A 20,172-nucleotide genomic window follows, 5' to 3' on the forward strand; every position below is an offset into this window, starting at 1 on the left:
GTAGGATTTCTGCAAGGTAGGCCTTTTATTGGGGGTAATGAATGGGCTTGCTTGGATTTTTTTTTTCCTTGTCTAAATTGGTGGAGTTATAAGAATAATTATTTTTGCGTTACAATTTATATTTTTTAATTTTTTTTTTGCTTAAAAAAATATTTGATTAATATTTTTTATAGTTTTTATCCTAAATGTCAGATGCATTTTGTAATCACCTGTATGCATAATTGAGAGAAATGGGGCATTAATTTTGTATGCAGGAAATTAGATTAATTCTTGCTGCTATCCCATTGAAAGCTTAGACAGAGAAAGAGAGACAGGAAGTACAGCACAGAATACCAAGGTAAAGCAAACCCTAGCCATCTGGATAAATTATTAGCTGCCAGGGAAACAGAGCTGGCTAAAGCATGGACAGTTGTTTGACATTAATGGGGTAAACTTCACTTTTAAGGTTGGAATTGTAAGCCTTGGTTGCTATTTGAATATTCACTGCTTCCGTTGGATGCAACCCATCAAAGAAGACATGGATGTTCCTGTCTTCACAGGCCTGCCCTTCTTTCTTGCATAGGATGCCATTTCCTCCTTCATTCAAGGACATCACTTCACAACAAGCACTGTTTGTGTCTTTGAATCCTGTTTCACAGAAATCCGCAAACTAGTTCAAATACCTCCAGCTGATGTCATAATCATCTAGCAGGGTAACGTGTTTGGTAAAGAAGAAGTTACGTACCTCTGGAGACGGGATTTTTTATAATATCTCTGATCATCTTGTAAGAATTTACAAAGACAACGTCAGAGCCAGGCATGTGTTGCTTGCTGACATCCACTAAAGACTTCAAGTGAGCATTGAAGAGGTGAGCTGCCTTGTTCAACCCTTGAATGCAGCCATTACGTGTCCGTCGGTTTGCCATGACCATAGGGCTGCACCCGATTGGATTGACAGCCATCAAGGCAAACTTGCGACCCCCTAAACTGTACAGTTTCTGCAGCAACAATTTATTGATTAAAGCTGTAAAACATGATCCTGCCATGAAAAATTTAGACAAGATATTTGTTGAAAGTTCAAATTCATCCTGTAATTGAAATGGTAAATGGAAACCAGCCTGCCTTGTTGCCCATATAGGCTCTTGACCAAATAATGTCCTCTAAGGTCCATGGAACCCTGAGCATGGATGTGTGTGTCTCAAAAACTCAGGGCAAGAGTGACATTTTCAGCTACAGGTCTTCTTCATAACCAAGACAAAATTAAATAGTTAATGCGAAGAACTAAAGTAGAAAGTTGGTTGTATACTGTGTAGTAATCCTTAAATAATTATTGAACGAAGAACACGCTCCCAATTCAATAAAAAATAAAAGGGTGAAATTTCAAGAAAACGAAAGAAAGGAAAGTTGACCATGAGCAAGTTCGTAGTTCAAGAAGAAGTATCAACATGTTAAAATGATCTTTTGATAAAAACATGATACCTTCATCCGAGTTCGGAATTGGACCTGCTGGAAGTTATTGCTCAAGAATTTCTTTATTTTCTTCTCGTTTTTAAAATTTTTTTCCTACTTAGATTAGAACCCTTAATTTAATCTTGATGTTTTTCTTTTATTTAAATAGTTTTATAGACTATTTCTTTCCGCTGGATTATGGAATTAAAACTTTTCATAAAATATTAGACTAGTACTTTTTCTCTGTCTATTTTTCTATAATTTCAGAATGTAACCTTAGAGTTTAATAACCCTAGTTTTTGTTTTTATCCATGCTATACTGGAGTCAAAAGTAGAGAGACAATAAAAACTACGAGAAAAAGAAAAAGAAAAGGAAATCTTGTACATATTGGTGTTCTATATACTTGGAAGACCAGCAGGAAGTGACGAACTGTGAATTTAAATTTAAATGCAGATCAAAATGCCCATATTTTTCTAGCTGAAAATAAGAAAAATGAATGCACCTGAAGTTGCCCCGACAGTTTCCTTGTCAGGTTGGCAGTGAAGGCTTCAAGACTGACATTTGCATTGGATTTTCTCAGGAAGTAGTTGAATGAGTAATCGTTCCCTCCAGCTCCCACAACAAACAAATACTTCGGAAGTAACTCTCTTCTTTGGAATCCCATTTCAGCTTCTAAAACTGGCAGTGTGACCTCCTCAAAATTCCTGATTTGCTGATTTAAGCTGATAACATTGCCCTGAATTCAAGTCATTAAGCGTTTAAGCCACATTCATGCAGTAAGCTTATCATTTTATGATCGATAGAAGCTAGTGTGTGTGTGTGTGTTACATGTATAAGAAGGAGGAAATGAGAGCATAAGAAGAAAAAATGAGGCCATCTTACTGCTAGGAATCCGGTGTCATCGAGAATGCCAGAAGCACCAGAAGCATAGTTGACACCATGGATAATTTTCGTTCCCTTAGTTGAGGGGTCAGTGAAAGCAGGAACTAAAGGAAGCTTAAGCTGGTCGCAAAGGAGGTCAATTACATTTTTCCCGTTTGTAAATCTACCAGAAGGCCCATAAGGGAAGTCTATTCCATATGGCAAGAAATCAGCTCTAGCTACTGAGTTTTTGAGGAAGTTGTTGTTGCCATTGTCAACTAGAGAGCTTCCAAACACAAACATCCCTCTAATGCGAGATCCATTTTCATCTGTTGCCCTAGCATAACAGCTGCATGGAAAGACACAAGCAAGGATAGGGATGGTCAATAAGAGCAGTCTTGAGTTTATTATCTGACTAGCCATGTTGATCAAAGTTGTAGCAAGTTTGGACCAAAGATCATTTGTGTAGAATGAGAGGCAAGGAGTGGTTAATTTATAACGAGTAGAGTCTTGGATGAATTTTCAATGCAACCTCCTTCTTCTGTGACATTTATTACTTGGTCCTCCATTCATAACATAGCTTGACTTTCACACCTTGAAATTTAATTAATTTACTTTATTATTATTATTAATATAGATGTCCGAGTCAGTTTACGATACTTGTATTAATCATATATGTTCTAAAATTAACAATAATATAAATTTTTAATTACTATTATATTAGTAACCATGAGGTTCAAATTTAAAATAATAAGGGAAGAAAATTATTTAGTGCCAAACTTTTATTATTGGCTACTTGCAATATGTTTTGAAACTTTAATTTAGTTGATAGTACTAGTAGGAACTATCAACAAATCCTTCCTGTTCATGAGTAGATGTAGCTAAACAAAAACAAAAACAAATCAAAGTTTTACTAATCCTAAAATTATAGCTAAATTATGAAGAGTTTTTTTTTTTTTTTTTAATGAAATCTAAATGCGAGTAGTTTTTAACTGTTCCGATAAATAAACTAGAAAGCCCTTTTACACCATTCCTAGACCTAAATCCTAATTCTTACAATTTGCGCACCGACCCCGACAGTTCAACTGGTAATGAAACTCGTGGCGTGGCAGTGACTGATTCACAGGGAAAGTGGGCAGCAGTGAGGCTGCAGTTTGGACATTAAAATCACAGCTGTTACCTCATATATACACTTTGATCTTTCACAGATAACTTGAAAGCAAGTCACAATATCAGAGAGTTGCGTTAGCACTGAGCAAAAACCGAAGCTACCAATTCCCAATAATTTTGGCAGCAGTGGTTTCCTTCCTAGGGAATTGGGCTCTGTATAAATATGGTCAGGGAACGGTTGGTGCGAAGACAGGGATTGGTTAGGTTTATTGAATGAGGTATTAACAGATGTGTGGGATGGATAGGAGACAGTGAGGCTGCAGAAAAAACACCGCCGCACACTTGGAGCAAACTGCAGCGTCTCTGCTTCCTATCATCAGTCTTGACTTTCTCTTCAGGAAATGAACAGTGGACACATGCAACTGCGCACGTTTATTTGAACATTTCCAGTCAGACACAGGCAGTTCATTCAGTGTAGTCGCTTGCTACAGCAGAATATCTTTTGTAATATGTGTGTTAGGTCTTCGAGAATGATTTAATTTTAGGTAGTTTTTGTGTCTGTCATTTAATTTTAGGTAGATTTTGATAAAAATTATGGTTGAAGTTTGGTTGAAGTTTATGTGTAATAAAAAATATAATAATATCAGTATTTGTTTTTTAAAGTGTTTTTTTATTTGAAAATATATAAAAAAAAAATTTAAAATTTATTTTTGAGATCAACGTATCAAAATGATCTGAAAACACAAAAAAATATATCAATTTGAAGCAAAGAAAAAAATAAAATAAAATTTAAATTTTTTAAAAGCGCTTTTGAAACGCAAAAACAAACAAGATTTTATGAAACTTAGTTAAAAAACATATAAAAACTGTTGCATAAAAATTACGTTTCAAACTCAATTTTTTAGTGTGTCTCATAATACAAAATGCAGTTTAGTTTGTTACCAAACACCGATTAAACTGATTAGACCGATTAAAATTTTGAAAAAACCAACCAGTTCAGTTCGGTTTTGGTTTTATAAGCCTAAAACCGAAAAAACTAAACTAAACCGAACCCAAAAAAAAAAAACCGGAACAAACCGAGTCAAACCATGAAAAATCAAGCCAAACCGATTTGAATCGGTTTTTCCCCCAAAATAATTGAAACTGGTCGGTTTGAACCGTTTTGGTTTTTTTTTCAAAAAATACCAATTTTAATTATTTTTTTTATAAGAACCGAACCAAACTGAAATCACCCCTGAATACAAGGCATAGGTAGAAATTCAGAACAAGAACAAAACCGATTATTTCCATCATTTTGTAGCAGAGAGGCGCGAGGATCTACATTCTCAAAAGTTTACTATTATCTGCAATCAATTAGACAGATATTTGGAACAGGTGATTCAATTATATCAGAACTGTCCATCATGTCCATGTCTATTTAGTTCTCAATTCCAAGAATATAACAAAAAAAAAAACATTTTAATCTAAAAACTTAATATAAATAACAAAATTTAAAAATAATTTATATCTTTCAAATTAAAGCTTTTTAATTTAAAACTTATATGTACTCATAACTATCTTATATTTAATTTTATTAATTTAAGATTTAAGTTGGTAGTGAAATTTTAATAACAATTTTACATTACTTTCTAATAATATATACCTTAGCTTCCCAAATAAAAGATTCATTATCAATGAAAAGTTTAGTAACCTTAAATTGGTTGGTCTCGGAGAAAAACCCAATTCTATAGTTCCTCCCAAATGCTACTATGGAGAAGGATCTTAGAAAAGCTTTTCCTCATTTTAATGCTTAGAAATGGAGGGAAAAAAAACCTTGCTCATTGAAATATTATTGCGTCCTTTGAAACCTCCTGATCCAAATTCTTTTATGTATGGGGTTGATAGACACTACAAGATTTAACAGTTTTATTCTGTCAGTGTAAGAAACATATTCCATCGGTAATTAATTTACTGATGAAATCACAGAAGGAAATTCTCTGTCAGTGAATCTTTCATCGGTAATTTTTTGTCCGTCGGTAAATCTGTTGGTAATTAAAAAATATTATTACCGATGGATTTACTGGCGGACTAGACACGTCAGTAAAAATATTTTTTTATTACCAACGGATTTGCCGACGGAAATTTCCGTCGGTAATTATTTAAAAACATTTAAAAAAAAATTATTTTATAAAATTATAAAATAATTAAAATTAACATAAATCAACATTGTATAATATATAGTCAAAATGATTGGAAAAAAGAATAAGAAAATCAACTCAAACAAATTTGCAACAAATAAATAAAACAAAAAAAAATTAATTCAACTAAAAACATTCATATGAAAAAAATGAAGTTGCAATTGCTAAAAATTTAAAAATCCTATAAATAAATCAACTAAAAATTGATCTCATATGAAAAAAAAAAATCTCACAACAACATTTATACAATTATTAAGAAAAAAATCAATTAAAAATAAAATAAAAAACAAATATAGTGAAAAAAATCATGAAAAAATAAGAAAAAAGAAATATCTTACCTTAATGTATTTGCAAATGAAGCTAAGGAAAATTAAATAAAATTGTAAAGTATATTAATTAGGAAAAAAACTAAGAGGATAAAAGAAGAAAGAGGAAGAAGACATACCCTAGCATAGAGGAAAAGAGAAGGAGATGAGGAGAGAAAAGAAGAGAAAGAAATAGATATTGATGCTTTTTACATATAGTGAAGAAGAAGAAGAAAGAAGAAGAAGAAGAAGAAGAAGAAGAAATAATGAGTTTGTCTTTTGTGAAATAAGCGAATTCAGGTTTTTTATTGGGGCGCGTTACCGACGGATAATTGAATATTAATTTTTTTTAATTATTCTGTCGGTAATTTCATCGATAATATTTAATTTAAATTTTCAATTTCATAAAAAGTTTTCAGAAACTGTCAAAAATTACCGATGATTTTTCAATCCGTCGGTGATTCTGTTTGTAATATTTAAATGAAAATTTTAAATCAAATGAATTTTTTCAGAAAACCGCCAAATAACACCGACGAATTTTCAATCTGTCGGTGATTTTGTCCGTAAAGAACAACAATTAATAATGCAATTGGAAGGTGAACAGTTCTGGAGCTCTCTGGAAAATACCGACGGAATTTTTTTCTGTCGGTAATTCCCTTTGTAATTGACATGATGAACAGTGTTCATAGTTTACCAACGGATTTATCGATGGTAATTTCGTTGGTAAAAAATGACACGTCATTATTTTTTTTGCTTTATTTTAATTTTTTTTCCCCACGGTAATTCCCTCGGTATTTTCATTTGTATTTATTGATTTTCTGGTAGTGAGGGTTAGTAAAGCCGAGGATGATGATATGATTGTTTTATAAGAGACCAGGTTATTGTCAAAGAACCATACCAACCCAATAACTTAAGTTGTTAGGTAAGGTCCTGATATATGATTTATATTATTCTCTAACACATCCCTTTAAGTGAAAGCCCTTTGGGCTTGAAACTTGCACAGACTCACACTACCTTGTGCTTAATTTTTATCAAATAAATGGGGATTGTGAGATTCGAACTCGTGACCGCTTGGTCATTAAAGCTCTGATACCATGTCAAAGAACCAATTCAACCTAAAAGCTTAAACTGTTAAGTGAGGTTCCAAGATATGATTTATATTATTCTCTAACACATCTCCTCAAGTGAAATCTCTTTGGGAATGAAACTTGCGCAGGCTCATATTACCTTGTGCTTGATTTTTATCAAATAAATAAGGATGGTGAGATTTGAACTCTTGACTGCTTGGTCATCAAGGCTTTGATACTATGTCAAAGAATCAGCTCAACCCAATAGCTTACGCTGTTAGGTAAGGTCACAAGATATGATTTATATTATTCTTTAACATGATATGAGATGATTCTTGTAACTTCTTCAACATCACATTATAGGTGACTGTGATGGTATTTGTATAATATCGGACATGCACACTAGTATTAAAAATGAAATGATATTGTATTAGACATCTAGCAAGCAACTTTAATCTCAAATATAAAGATTTTTCAACTGAAAAGTACTTAAAATGTAGTCATGAAGATTAAAAGCATAAATTTGATGTATGGTTTGATGATATGGACAATAGTCACCTAGAATAGAAAAAAATAGCTTGAGCATGAATCAAGAGAAAGATAGTTTTTTCTTATGATGGGGGTCACCGATATGACAATGTAACAACATATATTTTTGAATCTTTTAATCATGTTTTGAAATATGCATGTGTTTTGCATGTTTTCATTTTAGTCCAATTGATATTTTATAGGATTAGTTGAGAATAATGGAATGTGTTGGGTTGTGCCTTAGCCAACCTTCCTATTTATATAGAGGCAGTAGAAGACTGCAGTAACTGTAATGATTACAACATCCTATATTAGAATCCTATTCTGATAGATACATGAGTAACTGTATATAGAATTATTCTGATAGATACATGAGTAACTTGTAATGATTCTATATTAGAATCCTATTCTATAATATGCCCCCTCAAGCTGAGGGTGGGGGATCAACCCGAAGCTTGAATCGAAAAGTAGTAAAGGATGCAACAGGAAACGGTTTAGTGAAGACATCAGCAAGTTGATCTCGAGAGGGAATAAAACGAATCTGAATTTCTTTCTTGGCAACACGGTCACGGACAAAGTGATAATCCACTTCAACATGCTTAGTACGAGCATGGAAGATAGGATTTGTTGAGAGATAGGTAGCGCCAAGATTATCACACCAAATGGTAGGGGCAGAGACTGAGGGAACCTGCAAATCTGTTAACAAGTATTGAAGCCAAATGACTTCAGCGGTACCATCAACAAGGGCTTTATACTCAGCCTCAGTGGAGGAGCGAGCAACAGTGCGTTGCTTGCCGGATTTCCAAGAAATTGGCGTCTGACCAAAAAAGACAAAATAGCCGCCCGTAGACTTGCGATCATCAATACTACCAGCCCAATCTGCATCTGTAAAGCCATGTAGAGCAAAAGAGGAGCCTTGAGTGATATGGAAACCATAAGATGTTGTACCTTTAAGATAGAGTAAAATACGTTTGACAGCGACCCAATGAGAATCTGTAGGAGCATGTATAAACTGACAGACTCTGTTAATAGCAAAGCATATATCTGGACGGGTGAAGGTAAGATATTGAAGAGCACCCATGATTTGATGAAATCGTGTAGGATCAAAGAATGAATGATCCGGTAATAAAATGACTTTCGAAGGGGAGACTGGAGTATCAACTGGTTTGCAGGAAGTCATACCAGCTCGGGTAAGGATGTCAAGAATATATTTATGTTGACGCAACATTAAACCCATACTGGTAGACTGAACTTCAATACCCAGAAAGTAGTGAACAACACCTAAGTCACGAAGCTTGAACTCAGAGCTGAGTAACTGTATAAGATGATGGAGTAGAGCAGAGTTGCTACCCGTGAGCAGAATATCATCAACATACTCCAGGAGATAAAAGATATTAGTACCATTAGATAAGATAAATAAGGAGGTGTCAACCTTGGAAGCTCGAAAACCAATGGAGAGCAAAAAATCACTTAGATGAGTGTACCATGCTCTCGGTGCCTGTTTCAAACCATACAATGATTTATGCAATCTGCACACATGAGATGGAAGAGAAGAGTCAACGAAACCTGGAGGCTGTTTCATGTAGACCTCTTCAGTAAGAACACCATTGAGGAAGGCATTATGAATATCAAGCTGATGAATCTTCCAATTTCGCGAAACCGCAATAGAGAAAACCAATCGGAAAGTGGCCTGGTTAATAACTGGACTGAAGGTTTTAGAATAATCAATACCTTCCTGCTGGGTAAAACCTCTAGCAACAAGGTGCGCTTTATAGCGCTCAATACTACCATCAACACGACGTTTGATGCGATATACCCATCTACTGCCAACAACGTTCATTGAAGGATGAAATGAAACCAAAGACCAAGTGCGATTTTCGCGTAAAGCGGCGATCTCATCACACATAGCATTATGCCAAACTGCATACCGGTCAGCATCAGAGAATGCAAAAGGCTCAGAAGAGGGAGAATACAGTACCCGTGTGGAGGTAGAAGTAGCGGCAGCGGAAGCAACCAGATTAACTGTATTCGGTTGCCGCGGTCTAAGAGTCATAGGATGTCTACTGTGTGCTGGTGGAGACACAGGGGAAGACAGTTGTAGCGAGGAGACCTGTGGCAGCTGATAAGAAGACAAATCAACTATAAGTTGCAGACCAGCGGGAGAGGATGATAAAGAAGCAGCCTCAAGCACATGACTGTCAGCAGAGGAGGGGCTGGAGGTAGAGACTGAAGTTGCAGGAGTGCTGGCCATGAAGGGCGAAGCAGAGGAGGGACTAGAAAGTGCCCCAAGACCATGAGGAGAGGAGACCAATTGACGATATGAACCTGCATCATAAGGGTTAGATAAACAAGCATGGGATGATGACCAAGGGATGAGTGGAGGCTGTGGTCTGGTGGCTGTTTGGAGTGGCAAAGCGGAGTGTTGTGGGCTATTTGGGTGGCTAGTGAAAGCGGGTAGTGGTGGGTGGTTTAGCAAATTTAGGAGGGTGACAGTAGCGGGTGGGCTGGGGGTTGTGGTGGAGACCTTTGCAATCTGTTCAGAATTATCAAATGGAAACACATGTTTATGGAAACGGACATGACGGGAAATATAAATACTGTGAGATGCAATGTCAAGACATCAATAACCAAGATGCGAGGAACTATATCCAAAAAACACACATGGAGAGGAATGAAATCCAATTTATGATTATTATATGGACGCAGAAAAGGAAACAGAGACACCCAAAGGTACGCAAAAAATGATAATCAGGAGACCGTTGAAATAAACAATCAAACGGAGAGCGATGGGCAAGAATAGGAGTATGCATGCGATTTATAAGATAAACAGAGGTTTCAAAAGCATAATTCCAGAATCGAAAAGGTGCTTTACATTGCCCTAAAAGAGTAAGACCTGTTTCCACAATATACCTATGACGACGCTCTACTGTTCCATTTTGTTCATGAGTGTGGGGACAAATCAGACGATGATGAATACTAATGGTCTGAAAAAATGTGGATAGTTTTCGGTATTCACCGCCCCAATCAGTTTGAACAGATTTTATTTTTAAGGAAAATTGACGTTCGACAAGAGTCTGAAATTGATGAAAAACAGAGTAAACATCAGACTTGGCAACTAGAGGATAATACCATACATATTTAGTATAAGCATCAACAAAGATAACAAAATAACGATAGCCATCTGAAGAAAAAAGAGGAGCAGGGCCCCATACATCACAAAAAATTAATTCAAGTGGAGCAGAAGTTTTGTGACCAGTAGGTCCTAAAGACAAACGCGATGATTTTCCTAAAGGACAACTTTGACATTAAAAATTAAGACGTTTGTTGTTACAAATAATCTTATTTTTCGAGATTAACAATTAAAAGATACGTGAAGTAGGATGACCTAGTCGACGATGCCATAAATCGGCAGAGGCAGAAGTGTAGGGAGACCAATAGGCTTGAGGAACTGACGTGATGGAAGACTTGGTCAGGGCATAGAGACCATCTTTACTCTGACCTGAGAGAAGGACTTCATAGGTGTTGAAATCCTTTACATAAAACACACGAGGGTGAAATTCAAAATAAACATTATTATCAAGACAAAATTTCTGAACAGAGAGCAGATGTTTTGTGATTGCAGGAACATGAAGAACATTAAATAAGGTGAAAGAACGATGTGGTGTATATATTTTTGTATGACCAAGATGAGATATAGGAAGGCCCTTACCATCACCAACATGAAAATTATCATTACCAAGGTACGGTTCTGAAGCGGTCAAGGTGGCAAGATCAGGTGTGACATGTTGATTGGCACCGGTATCTAGAAACCAATCAACAGAACCAGTTGAGGAGAGATTGCGCTACACCAGGTTGGCAGTAGGTTGTTGGCCATAACCTCGCTGCTAGAATTGAGGGCAATGGGGAGCTGTATGGCTAAAATTCTGACATAGTTGGCAGCGTGGATTCTGCCCCCCATTTCGCTGCCAAGAGCCCTGCCTATTGTCACCGAAGGAGGAGTTTTGTAAGTTGCGTTGATCAGGTCTAGAGCCAGCAAATCGATTGCCTCTGCTGTTGGACTGGTTGGGACACCAGCCACCGTTGAAGCGGCCCCTACTACGGCTAGAATTGCCAAAAGTCTAGCGCTGTGCAACAAGAGCAGAAGATGGAATGCTGGGTGTGGGCAACAGAGGAGCATGTATGGCAGCAGAAGATTTGTGAAGAAATTCATGTGTGAGGAGATGGCTGTGAAGATCTGCATATGATAAAGGTTTAGCCTTGGTAATAAGACTGGTAACTAAGTCTTTAAACTCTCCCCGAAGACCACGAAACACATATAAATTGAAATCTTCAAGTGAAACTGGCCGACCAGCAGCGGCCAATTCATCAAATAAGGCCTTCGCTTTTTGCATAAATTAAGTTACTAATTCATCACCCTGTCGAAGATCCTGAAGAGAGCCGTGAAGTTGCATAATACGAGAGTTGGAGGTGGAAGCGAGAGCCCGCTCAAGAGTGCCCCAAGCTGAGCAAGAACTTTGACAGCCAACAACAAGATGCAAAACTTCCATAGATAGGGAGGAAAGAAGAGCACTTAGAATGAGTTGGTCCTGTTGTTTCCAGGTTTGAAAAAGCGGATTTACCTGAAGAGAGATACCATCATGGGCAAGAACATGTGTTGATGGACATGTGTTAGAGCCATCAACAAAACCAAAAACTCCTTGGCCTAGGAGATAAGGCAGTATTTGCATACGCCAATATAAATAATTGGTGTTTGTTAATTTGAGGGAGATGACTTGATGAGTGTGAGAAAGGGAGATAATGCTTGCGGCAGTAGAGGCAGCAAACGTGGGCTGCAAGAGGAGGCATTCACCAGCCATGGCAGAGGAGAATCTAGGCGGTGACGTAGTAGAGGAAAGCAGAGGAGGCGATGCAAGAGAAGAGGGCTGCACTGTCGAAGAAGAAGAAAGCTGGACTGCTGGTGCTGCAGAATTTGAAGATGTATGTGGTGACTGTTCCATTGAAGAAGGGAGGTTGGGAGGCTGTGAGAAAATTAGGTTTAATTTATTTTAGGGTTTTGTGGCTCTGATACCAAGTTGAGAATAATGGAATGTGTTGGGTTGTGCCTTAGCCAACCTTCCTATTTATATAGAGGCAGTAGAAGACTGCAGTAACTGTAATGATTACAACATCCTATATTAGAATCCTATTCTGATAGATACATGAGTAACTGTAATGATTACAACATCCTATATTATAATTCTATTCTATAATAGGATTAATGTGTATTTTGTTACACAAAAAGAAAATGCATATGACTACATTGTATGTGGGATAATAAGGTCTTCTATTGTTCAACTGGAATTGAACATCAACATGCTTAGATCTAAAGATCATATTGTAGTATATTTTAATATTGATGTTGGCACTTTTCAGGTTCACCCTTCTTGTAAACCAAGTGTCAAAAAAAATGTTTGATGAATAGTTAAGCTGGCAAACAAAACGTGCACATGTGGTAAATTGCAAAGATCTCATCAATCTTGTTCAAATGTTATTACATGTTGTGCAGAAAAATATCTTAATATTACCTAATATATTGACTAACATTATCGTGTTCAGATGTACAATAACACATATGGGAAGTGACAACAATAAGTCACATATGGAACGGTTGTAGCCAAGCCCCTGCATGCTATAAAGAAGGCAGCAACATAGACAGGACTGTAAAGAAGTCCCATGTGATATACCCAATCAGACACTTTGATCCTTCGGTAGTAAACTGAAAGCACGTCACAATGTCGCATCGGTTTCTTATAGCACTGAACAAAAACTGAAACTGCAAATTCCAATATACTCCAAGATATATTGCAAATGATCAACTGCTAGATTAGTTAAGGAAAGGGGATGATACTATAAACTTACACATTTTTTGGTGCCTCAGTTAGGTAGCAAGTTTTTCCCTTAAATTCAACACAAGGAGGAACGTTTTCGTTGTTTTCTGTCAAGAGGATAAGGGCACTGGGGGTCTCTTGTTAAGAATTGAAGCTTACCAAAATGAGAATCTGAAATGATATCTCTCCATGACTTGCAAGCGTACCTGCATTCTATAAGAGTTGTAATTGGGAGTTTGCGCAAGATTCTTTCGAGGATTTCATCAGAGAGTTCTGATATGTGACCACGCCATGAGTTTCGTTTGAAGGATTTTTCTTATTCCGTTGCTTGGCTGAAGCCGCAGAAGAGATCAAGAAACAGAAAGAAGAGGAGAAATTGCTTGGACAATCGATTGGGGCGGAGGCAGTCACGGCCTTGCTCACGTTGTTTTAAAGGGCTTCAGTTGATGTCATTGGGCATTTCTAAAGCTAAAATAAGAGTAAATGTAGATAATGAACACACAGTAATTGTTTGTTCTTGGATTTTCACGAACAATTGCACATATAGAAGACCAATACTTGAATAAAGAGCTCATTACTGAAAAAAATTGATCAACAATAAATTTTCCAACACCAACAGATCAAGAATAGAATAATTCTCCAGAAAACAAAAAGAATTGACTAGCAGCTAATTAATTAATGTCAATTTAGAGTTAATCGTCTGCTATTCCACTTGACTTCTACAAAGCGGGCAGCATTTGGAGTTGAGCAGCCAAGGAAAGATGCATTTTTCGTGAAAGACATGAGAGCAGGGTAACTTTGATAGCTTCACCGAACTTGAAAAATCCTCCAAGCAAACCACACAAGTACCACCGGAAGAAGAATCACCGTTGCTCGGCCCCTGCTTCGTGTAAAACGTCTCCTTCTCCAACTTCTTTAACACTCTCTCCGATGCACCCGTTGATACGGTTACATGTCGATCTGTGTCAAATATCGGCTCCACGACATGAAAAGTTCCCTCCACGACCTCCACATGAGCCAACACGAAGAATCCAAAACAACCGGCCCTCACAAGATTGTCAGAAAAGGCAGCAATCTTTGAGGCCAAATCGTTGGATAAAGAAGCACTAAAATCGGAGCAAGAAATCATGTGGGCAATGTAATGAAAGCATGAAGCGGGCTGGGCAACAACTTGACAAGGGATTTGGAACAAATAACTAGTTGGGTAAGCAGCAGTTGGCCGGTTATCATCCACTTGCATGGCTAGTGATTGTCCTCTGACTCTAACCCATGTTTCTTTCCTACTTTCCGACACGATTTGAACAAGAAACATGGGTTCAGTGTTGTTGTCTGGATCAACCAGAGTAGTGCTACAACTCTTGCAAGCGCCATTGAAGAAACGATTGAAAAGGGAGAAACAAGAAGATCGACGCGTAAGAAATAGATGGATGGATTGAGAGACTTCACATGTATTGTTATGACTTGAATTTATAGATAGAGACCGAAAGAACTGTGTTCTTTAATCCGGAATGGAAGAGGAAACCTAGCCAGAGAATCCTTTTAACACAAGGAAAGGAAACGTGGATGAAAGGAAAGTCTTTCATGGCCGTTACGGTTATAATAAGGAAGCAGATTTTATCCTTCTTCTTTCAGCTGGGCTAGTGATGAGCCTCTCTCACTAATACTATTATTTTATAAAATAAATATTATTTTACCAAATATTTATAACTTTAATATAAATATTTTTTGGATCAACAATATATTTTTTATGATAATTATAATTTGAATAAACTAAAATTAATACTCTACAATCAGAATTTTTTTATAGTTTTCTTATACAAGTCTTCTAATGTTTTTTAAATATAAATAAGACACCAACAATTGCAAAATGATTTATCCCATCATGATAAAATTCAAAGATTATCTAGATTTGCCGATCAAGGCTGTAGACTTGTTGAATACATCAATGCAGTGCGTATGCAGCCCAAAACATCTAAAGATATCACAGACCTATTATTACCTTAGACTTCCTTGGCTTGGAAGGCCATAATCCCTCTAAGACGTTGAATAGTCCAAGACTTGGTGAAAAAAACTGTTAGTTTAGACATTGAGGCAGTGGCAACCCGTGGGATGGTGTCGACAGAATCGACAACAATGATGAATCGGTACCAGTGTCAAATTTAGTAGCGTTGACTTATTGGCACCATAAAAAATGGAGTCTACAGTCAGGTCTAAAGATAATTAAAAATTAACTGGCTGAGAGCTCTTTTTTAATTTGTAGTTTTTATTTTTTATTTTTTATAAACAAGTATTTTTTTAGCAATGTAAGAGTTTAAAATAGTTATTTTATATTGTCATATTCAGTTAATATTATAAATTTAGTTACTATAAATTTAATATAAATATTTTATTGGGTCAACAATATAATTTCTTATGATAATTTTAATTTGAATAAAATAAAATTAATACCCTACAATTAGATTATCACAAATACAAAATATTAAAATGGTTATTATAAATTATGGTTTTGATTTCTTATAAAAAAAAGTAGTTGTGATCTTGATATATTTTTTTTATTTTTTTTGTTAAAAAATTATCTTTATTATATATATATATATATATATATATATATATATATATATATATATAAAATAGGCACGATGTACACCAGTCCTACCTTGTTCCTTATCTCAACTTGTTTCCTTAACTGATTCTCGCACTAGTTTCTAGTCCGGCATGGACATGCATAATCTTTGTTTCTACCCAATTTTTGACCCATGTTTTTGATATATTTTCAAAAAAAATCCAAAAATAGAGAAAAACAATGAAAATCCAAAAAAATATGTTTTTTAATATATTCTTGTCCTTTTAGCATTTTCAGCGTCGTCTAAAAAAGAATTTAAATTTTCAAAAAGATTTTCGAACGCGTTCAACTTTTCATGCGTCATTTTTAAAATCATTGATTTTCCTCATTGAGTCGACGTTGATATTGCTTGTTTTTAAAAAATACAAAAAAATGAGAAAAATCAAAATTTACAAAAAAGAAAGAAGTTGAGGGACCAAGTTAGAAAACCTAGCAACATTTTGCCTATAAATACTGGTCTTTAACTCACACAAAGGGGAGGGGGGCAATTTTGAAATATCAAAAAAATACAAAAAAACAACCTAAACCTAAATCTATCTCTTTCATTCTAAGCCGCCGGCCCCCCCTTTTGATTTTTCTTCTCCTTCATCCGGAGCCAAACATAGCCGCCGGCTAAGACTTCTTCTCCCCATTTTTCCAACGCTGCAGCCGCCCTTCCTTGGCTCAAGCTTCAGCCCGACAGCCCTCACACACTGCCTCATCTCCCTTTTGGTCGATACCCCGCAGACCATACCCCCACAAACCCTCAACCAGCCATAGCCGACCTTCCTCCCCTAACCAAACACAACAGTCGGCCACAATACAGCCCTAGCCATACTCTCTTCTTCTCCTCGTCGCAGCCACCCTCTCACAATGCAAGTCCCCCCCTTCATTTAGCCTCCAGTAGCAGCGGCCAGCTCGCCGAACGCCAGCAGAATTGCCAACAACAGCAATCCACAAGCCAGCAGACCCAGCTCATCGCCTCCAGCAGAGACGCCCACCGATCTGTCCACTCCTCTATCGCAACCCGCCTTTGCCATATCTGTCATCTGAAGAAGGAAAGAGCAACAAACCGGGAAGAAAGAAAGAAAGAAAAAAACAAATCTAAAAGAGGCGAAAGGAAGGATGCAGATCTGTAAAGGAAAGAAAAATTAGCACTGACTGCCATTTGTGTGTTTTTGGTTGTTGCAGGTGACAGGGCCTTCACCGTTGGTTTGCCATACACCCTTGGTTTGCCAGGTTTGCCAGTAGCGGTGGCGCGTGGGAAGACGCGCCGCTACTGTTCAGGCGGGCTTAGGTTGCTTCCCAGAGTTGTTTTCCTGAACTTTAGGGACTGTTTTGTAATTTTCAATTATGTGATGTAATTTTTGTTTAGTTTTGAATTTTTATTATTTGTATTGTGGATGTAAAAAGAAAAGAAAAAGAAATGAGAAGAAAAAGAAAAGAAAAGAAAACAAAAATATAGTAAAAATAAATGTGTGTGTTTGTATTTGTTTTCTTTATATATATATATATATATATATATATATATATATATATATATATATATATATATTTTATGATAAAATTACAAGGATTAAAAAAGAATTTAATATTTTGATTGGATCACGGTTAACAATTATTAACTTATACGTAAGTTATATTTCTAATTTTTGATGAAAAGACAATTATTAAAACTTCTTTAACACATCAAATTCGCGAAGCAGCTTACCTCAAGTAGGGTGCGTTAGGGGTGCTAATACCTTCCCTAACCACAACCAGTCCCTTACCCGCGAATCTTTGACAAGACCAGTATATCCGGTTTCCTAGTAGCCTTCAATAAATTACTAGGTGGCGACTCCAACGAACCAATGCAATCAAAACGCAACAACGACAATAAAAATCGCTAGCCGATGACGCGCGAATTTTCCGACGTGCGACAGAATGGCGACTCCACTAGGGAAGGTACTGTTTCTGACATTATTGGACTAAGCTTTGTGTATTTGATGTGTTTAAATTTTTGCATTTTTATCCTTTTGTTAATATGTATTTCTATGCATTTTATAGAATTATTTCATGCATAACTTGTTTGAATTTTGAAAGCACACGCAAGCTTTTAGGTTAGGTGGGGAACTAGCGATCTGCCCTAAGACTATTGGTCAGGGTTCAGATGCGTGAAACACCCAACTCATATCTGAGTACCTGCTTGGTAATGGTGGGTATACGTGCCTTAACTATTTCATGCAACGCCCCCATACTGTCTTTACGAAGAACGTCACTGGGCAGATATGAGACCCTTTTAAGACTAGATAGAAAACCTACCCATGTTCACATAATGAATAGAACCTGTCCTTAGGATGTATGTGCTATTGTTATTTACATACGGGCAAACCCTTCTTGAAGCATCTTGAACTCAAGACTTGTGGGTGACACAATGGCCGTCACTCCGAAAATTTTCATTGTAGAGTTTGGACAAAAATCAAGATTCTTGTTTCATCATACAAGAGTTACGACCATATTGTCACCCCTCGAAGGACGAGTTCATCATATAGATTACATGTTTATACATTTATCATACATGTACTGGGTTGAAAGGTAGGTCACCTGTACAAGCTGTGCTGCACGTGATTGAAGAAAGATGAGGGAAGTGAACAAAGGAGTCAGATAGAGGCTCATTATCAGATTATGGTTGAGAGCATCAAAGGTGAAGTAGCTAGACTCAGATCTACTCGAACAAGTGTTGAGCATCAAATGGAAAGAGAATGTCTGCACAGTCTTCTGTGGGAACATTGCTTGTTCACGTCCAATCGAAGTTGTACCTCTCCTTTTCAATCATGAACAACAACAACAATGCCTTCAGTCATCAACTAATGACAACTCTGATTCTTGTCCAGTTGCACTGTTAAGTGTTCATCGTCTCCACATCATCTAATGGAACCAAATGACTACGAGCCTATTGTACATGGTGCATTAGTTGCTTTGAAGTTACCCCAATTATGAGCTCAATTCCAATCCAGACAATAGATGTGATGTGATGGTGGGGTCCTCGACCATTTCAATGGAATAGTTGCAAGAATTTCAATTGAACAGTTGCCATGTGAGTTTATTTACCAGCATCTGCCAGATTCCAGACTTTTACTTGACTTCGACAAATCCCATGCAACCATCGTTTTCTAGGTGGTATAATCCATATAAGAGATGTGATGTCATGGTAGGGTCCTTAACCATTTCAATTCAATAGTTGCAAGAATTTCAAGAAGCGAGTCCTGAAGTTGGAGAGCAAAAGACAAGTAGAGTTTGTGAAGGAGGGTGTCATTGGCTATATTGTCCTCCGAAAATCTTCAGAATGACATGTGGTCGAAGGTGCTTGGCAAAACGCAAATATTGCCAGAAGAGCTGATTCAAGAATGGTGATGAAATGTCAATCATATTGTCATGGAATTCTGCATTTTGTTTTGGGATCACATCTCATCCTTTACCGAAACATGTCTTGCTTTTGTCTCTTTGTTGTTTTGAAATCAACAGAGGTTTAGCATTTTATTCTGACAAAATATTTTGATCAAACTCCAACATGCGATAAAAGTTAATCAATCCTGAAGATTAAAAGTGTTTTGATTATAGAAATGACTCGATTCTTGTTGAAATGACATGACGTGACCAAACAAATTTTGAGCTCACACATAAAATTGAACCACACATCATATAGCTAAGTTTTAACAGTATGCATAATGACATGTAGTGGATTCGGTAGCTATGGACTCGTGAATCATTGACTCTTATAAGTCTAAATCATTACACTGGATAAGGTCAACATTTATCGGTCCTAACCGACCTTGCTTGAAATAAGAAAAGGCCATCTTTGATATCCCTTCACTTTCTAAAAATTATATCCCTTGTAGTCCCATTTTGAGCTAGATAGCATATTTTTTTCATAAAAAACCCTGATTAGGATCACACCCTACGCTGGGGGCAAATGAGAGATATTTTGAAGGCATTGATATAATTAATGGACAAAGGGGAAGGCTTAGAACAAAAGTCCAATGATTGAGAGAGGGCTAAAATAAAACACATAGACTATAAGCATATAAGGAAATTTTGAGGAAGGCTATGAGAAAGCAAAGCAAAAAAAAAGAAAAACAGAAAAAAGAGAGGGAATTAAAGAAAAAAAAGAAGTTGAAATCGCCTTCACTTAAAGACAATGCTAAAGATAAAGGAAGGAGAATCTATGAACAATAAAAGACATTTCA

The 20,172-nt window shown here is 36.6% G+C and overlaps 1 protein-coding gene across 1 annotated transcript; it reads right to left on the reverse strand.

The window, feature by feature from the left end:
* Positions 1–233: 233 nt before the first annotated feature.
* On the reverse strand, positions 234–2,766 carry LOC118035504 (GDSL esterase/lipase At1g29670). Its single transcript, XM_035041090.2, has 4 exons — positions 2,312–2,766; positions 1,932–2,165; positions 725–977; positions 234–627 (listed from the first exon to the last, which is right to left on the reverse strand). Exons 1-4 carry the CDS (start codon positions 2,711–2,713, stop codon positions 395–397), a joined length of 1,122 nt encoding a protein of 373 aa, XP_034896981.1. The 5' UTR covers positions 2,714–2,766; the 3' UTR covers positions 234–394.
* Between the last annotated feature and the right edge of the window lie 17,406 nt (positions 2,767–20,172).

The sequence above is a fragment of the Populus alba genome, chromosome 13, assembly GCF_005239225.2.
Source record: "Populus alba chromosome 13, ASM523922v2, whole genome shotgun sequence".
NCBI classification, from domain to species: domain Eukaryota; kingdom Viridiplantae; phylum Streptophyta; class Magnoliopsida; order Malpighiales; family Salicaceae; genus Populus; species Populus alba.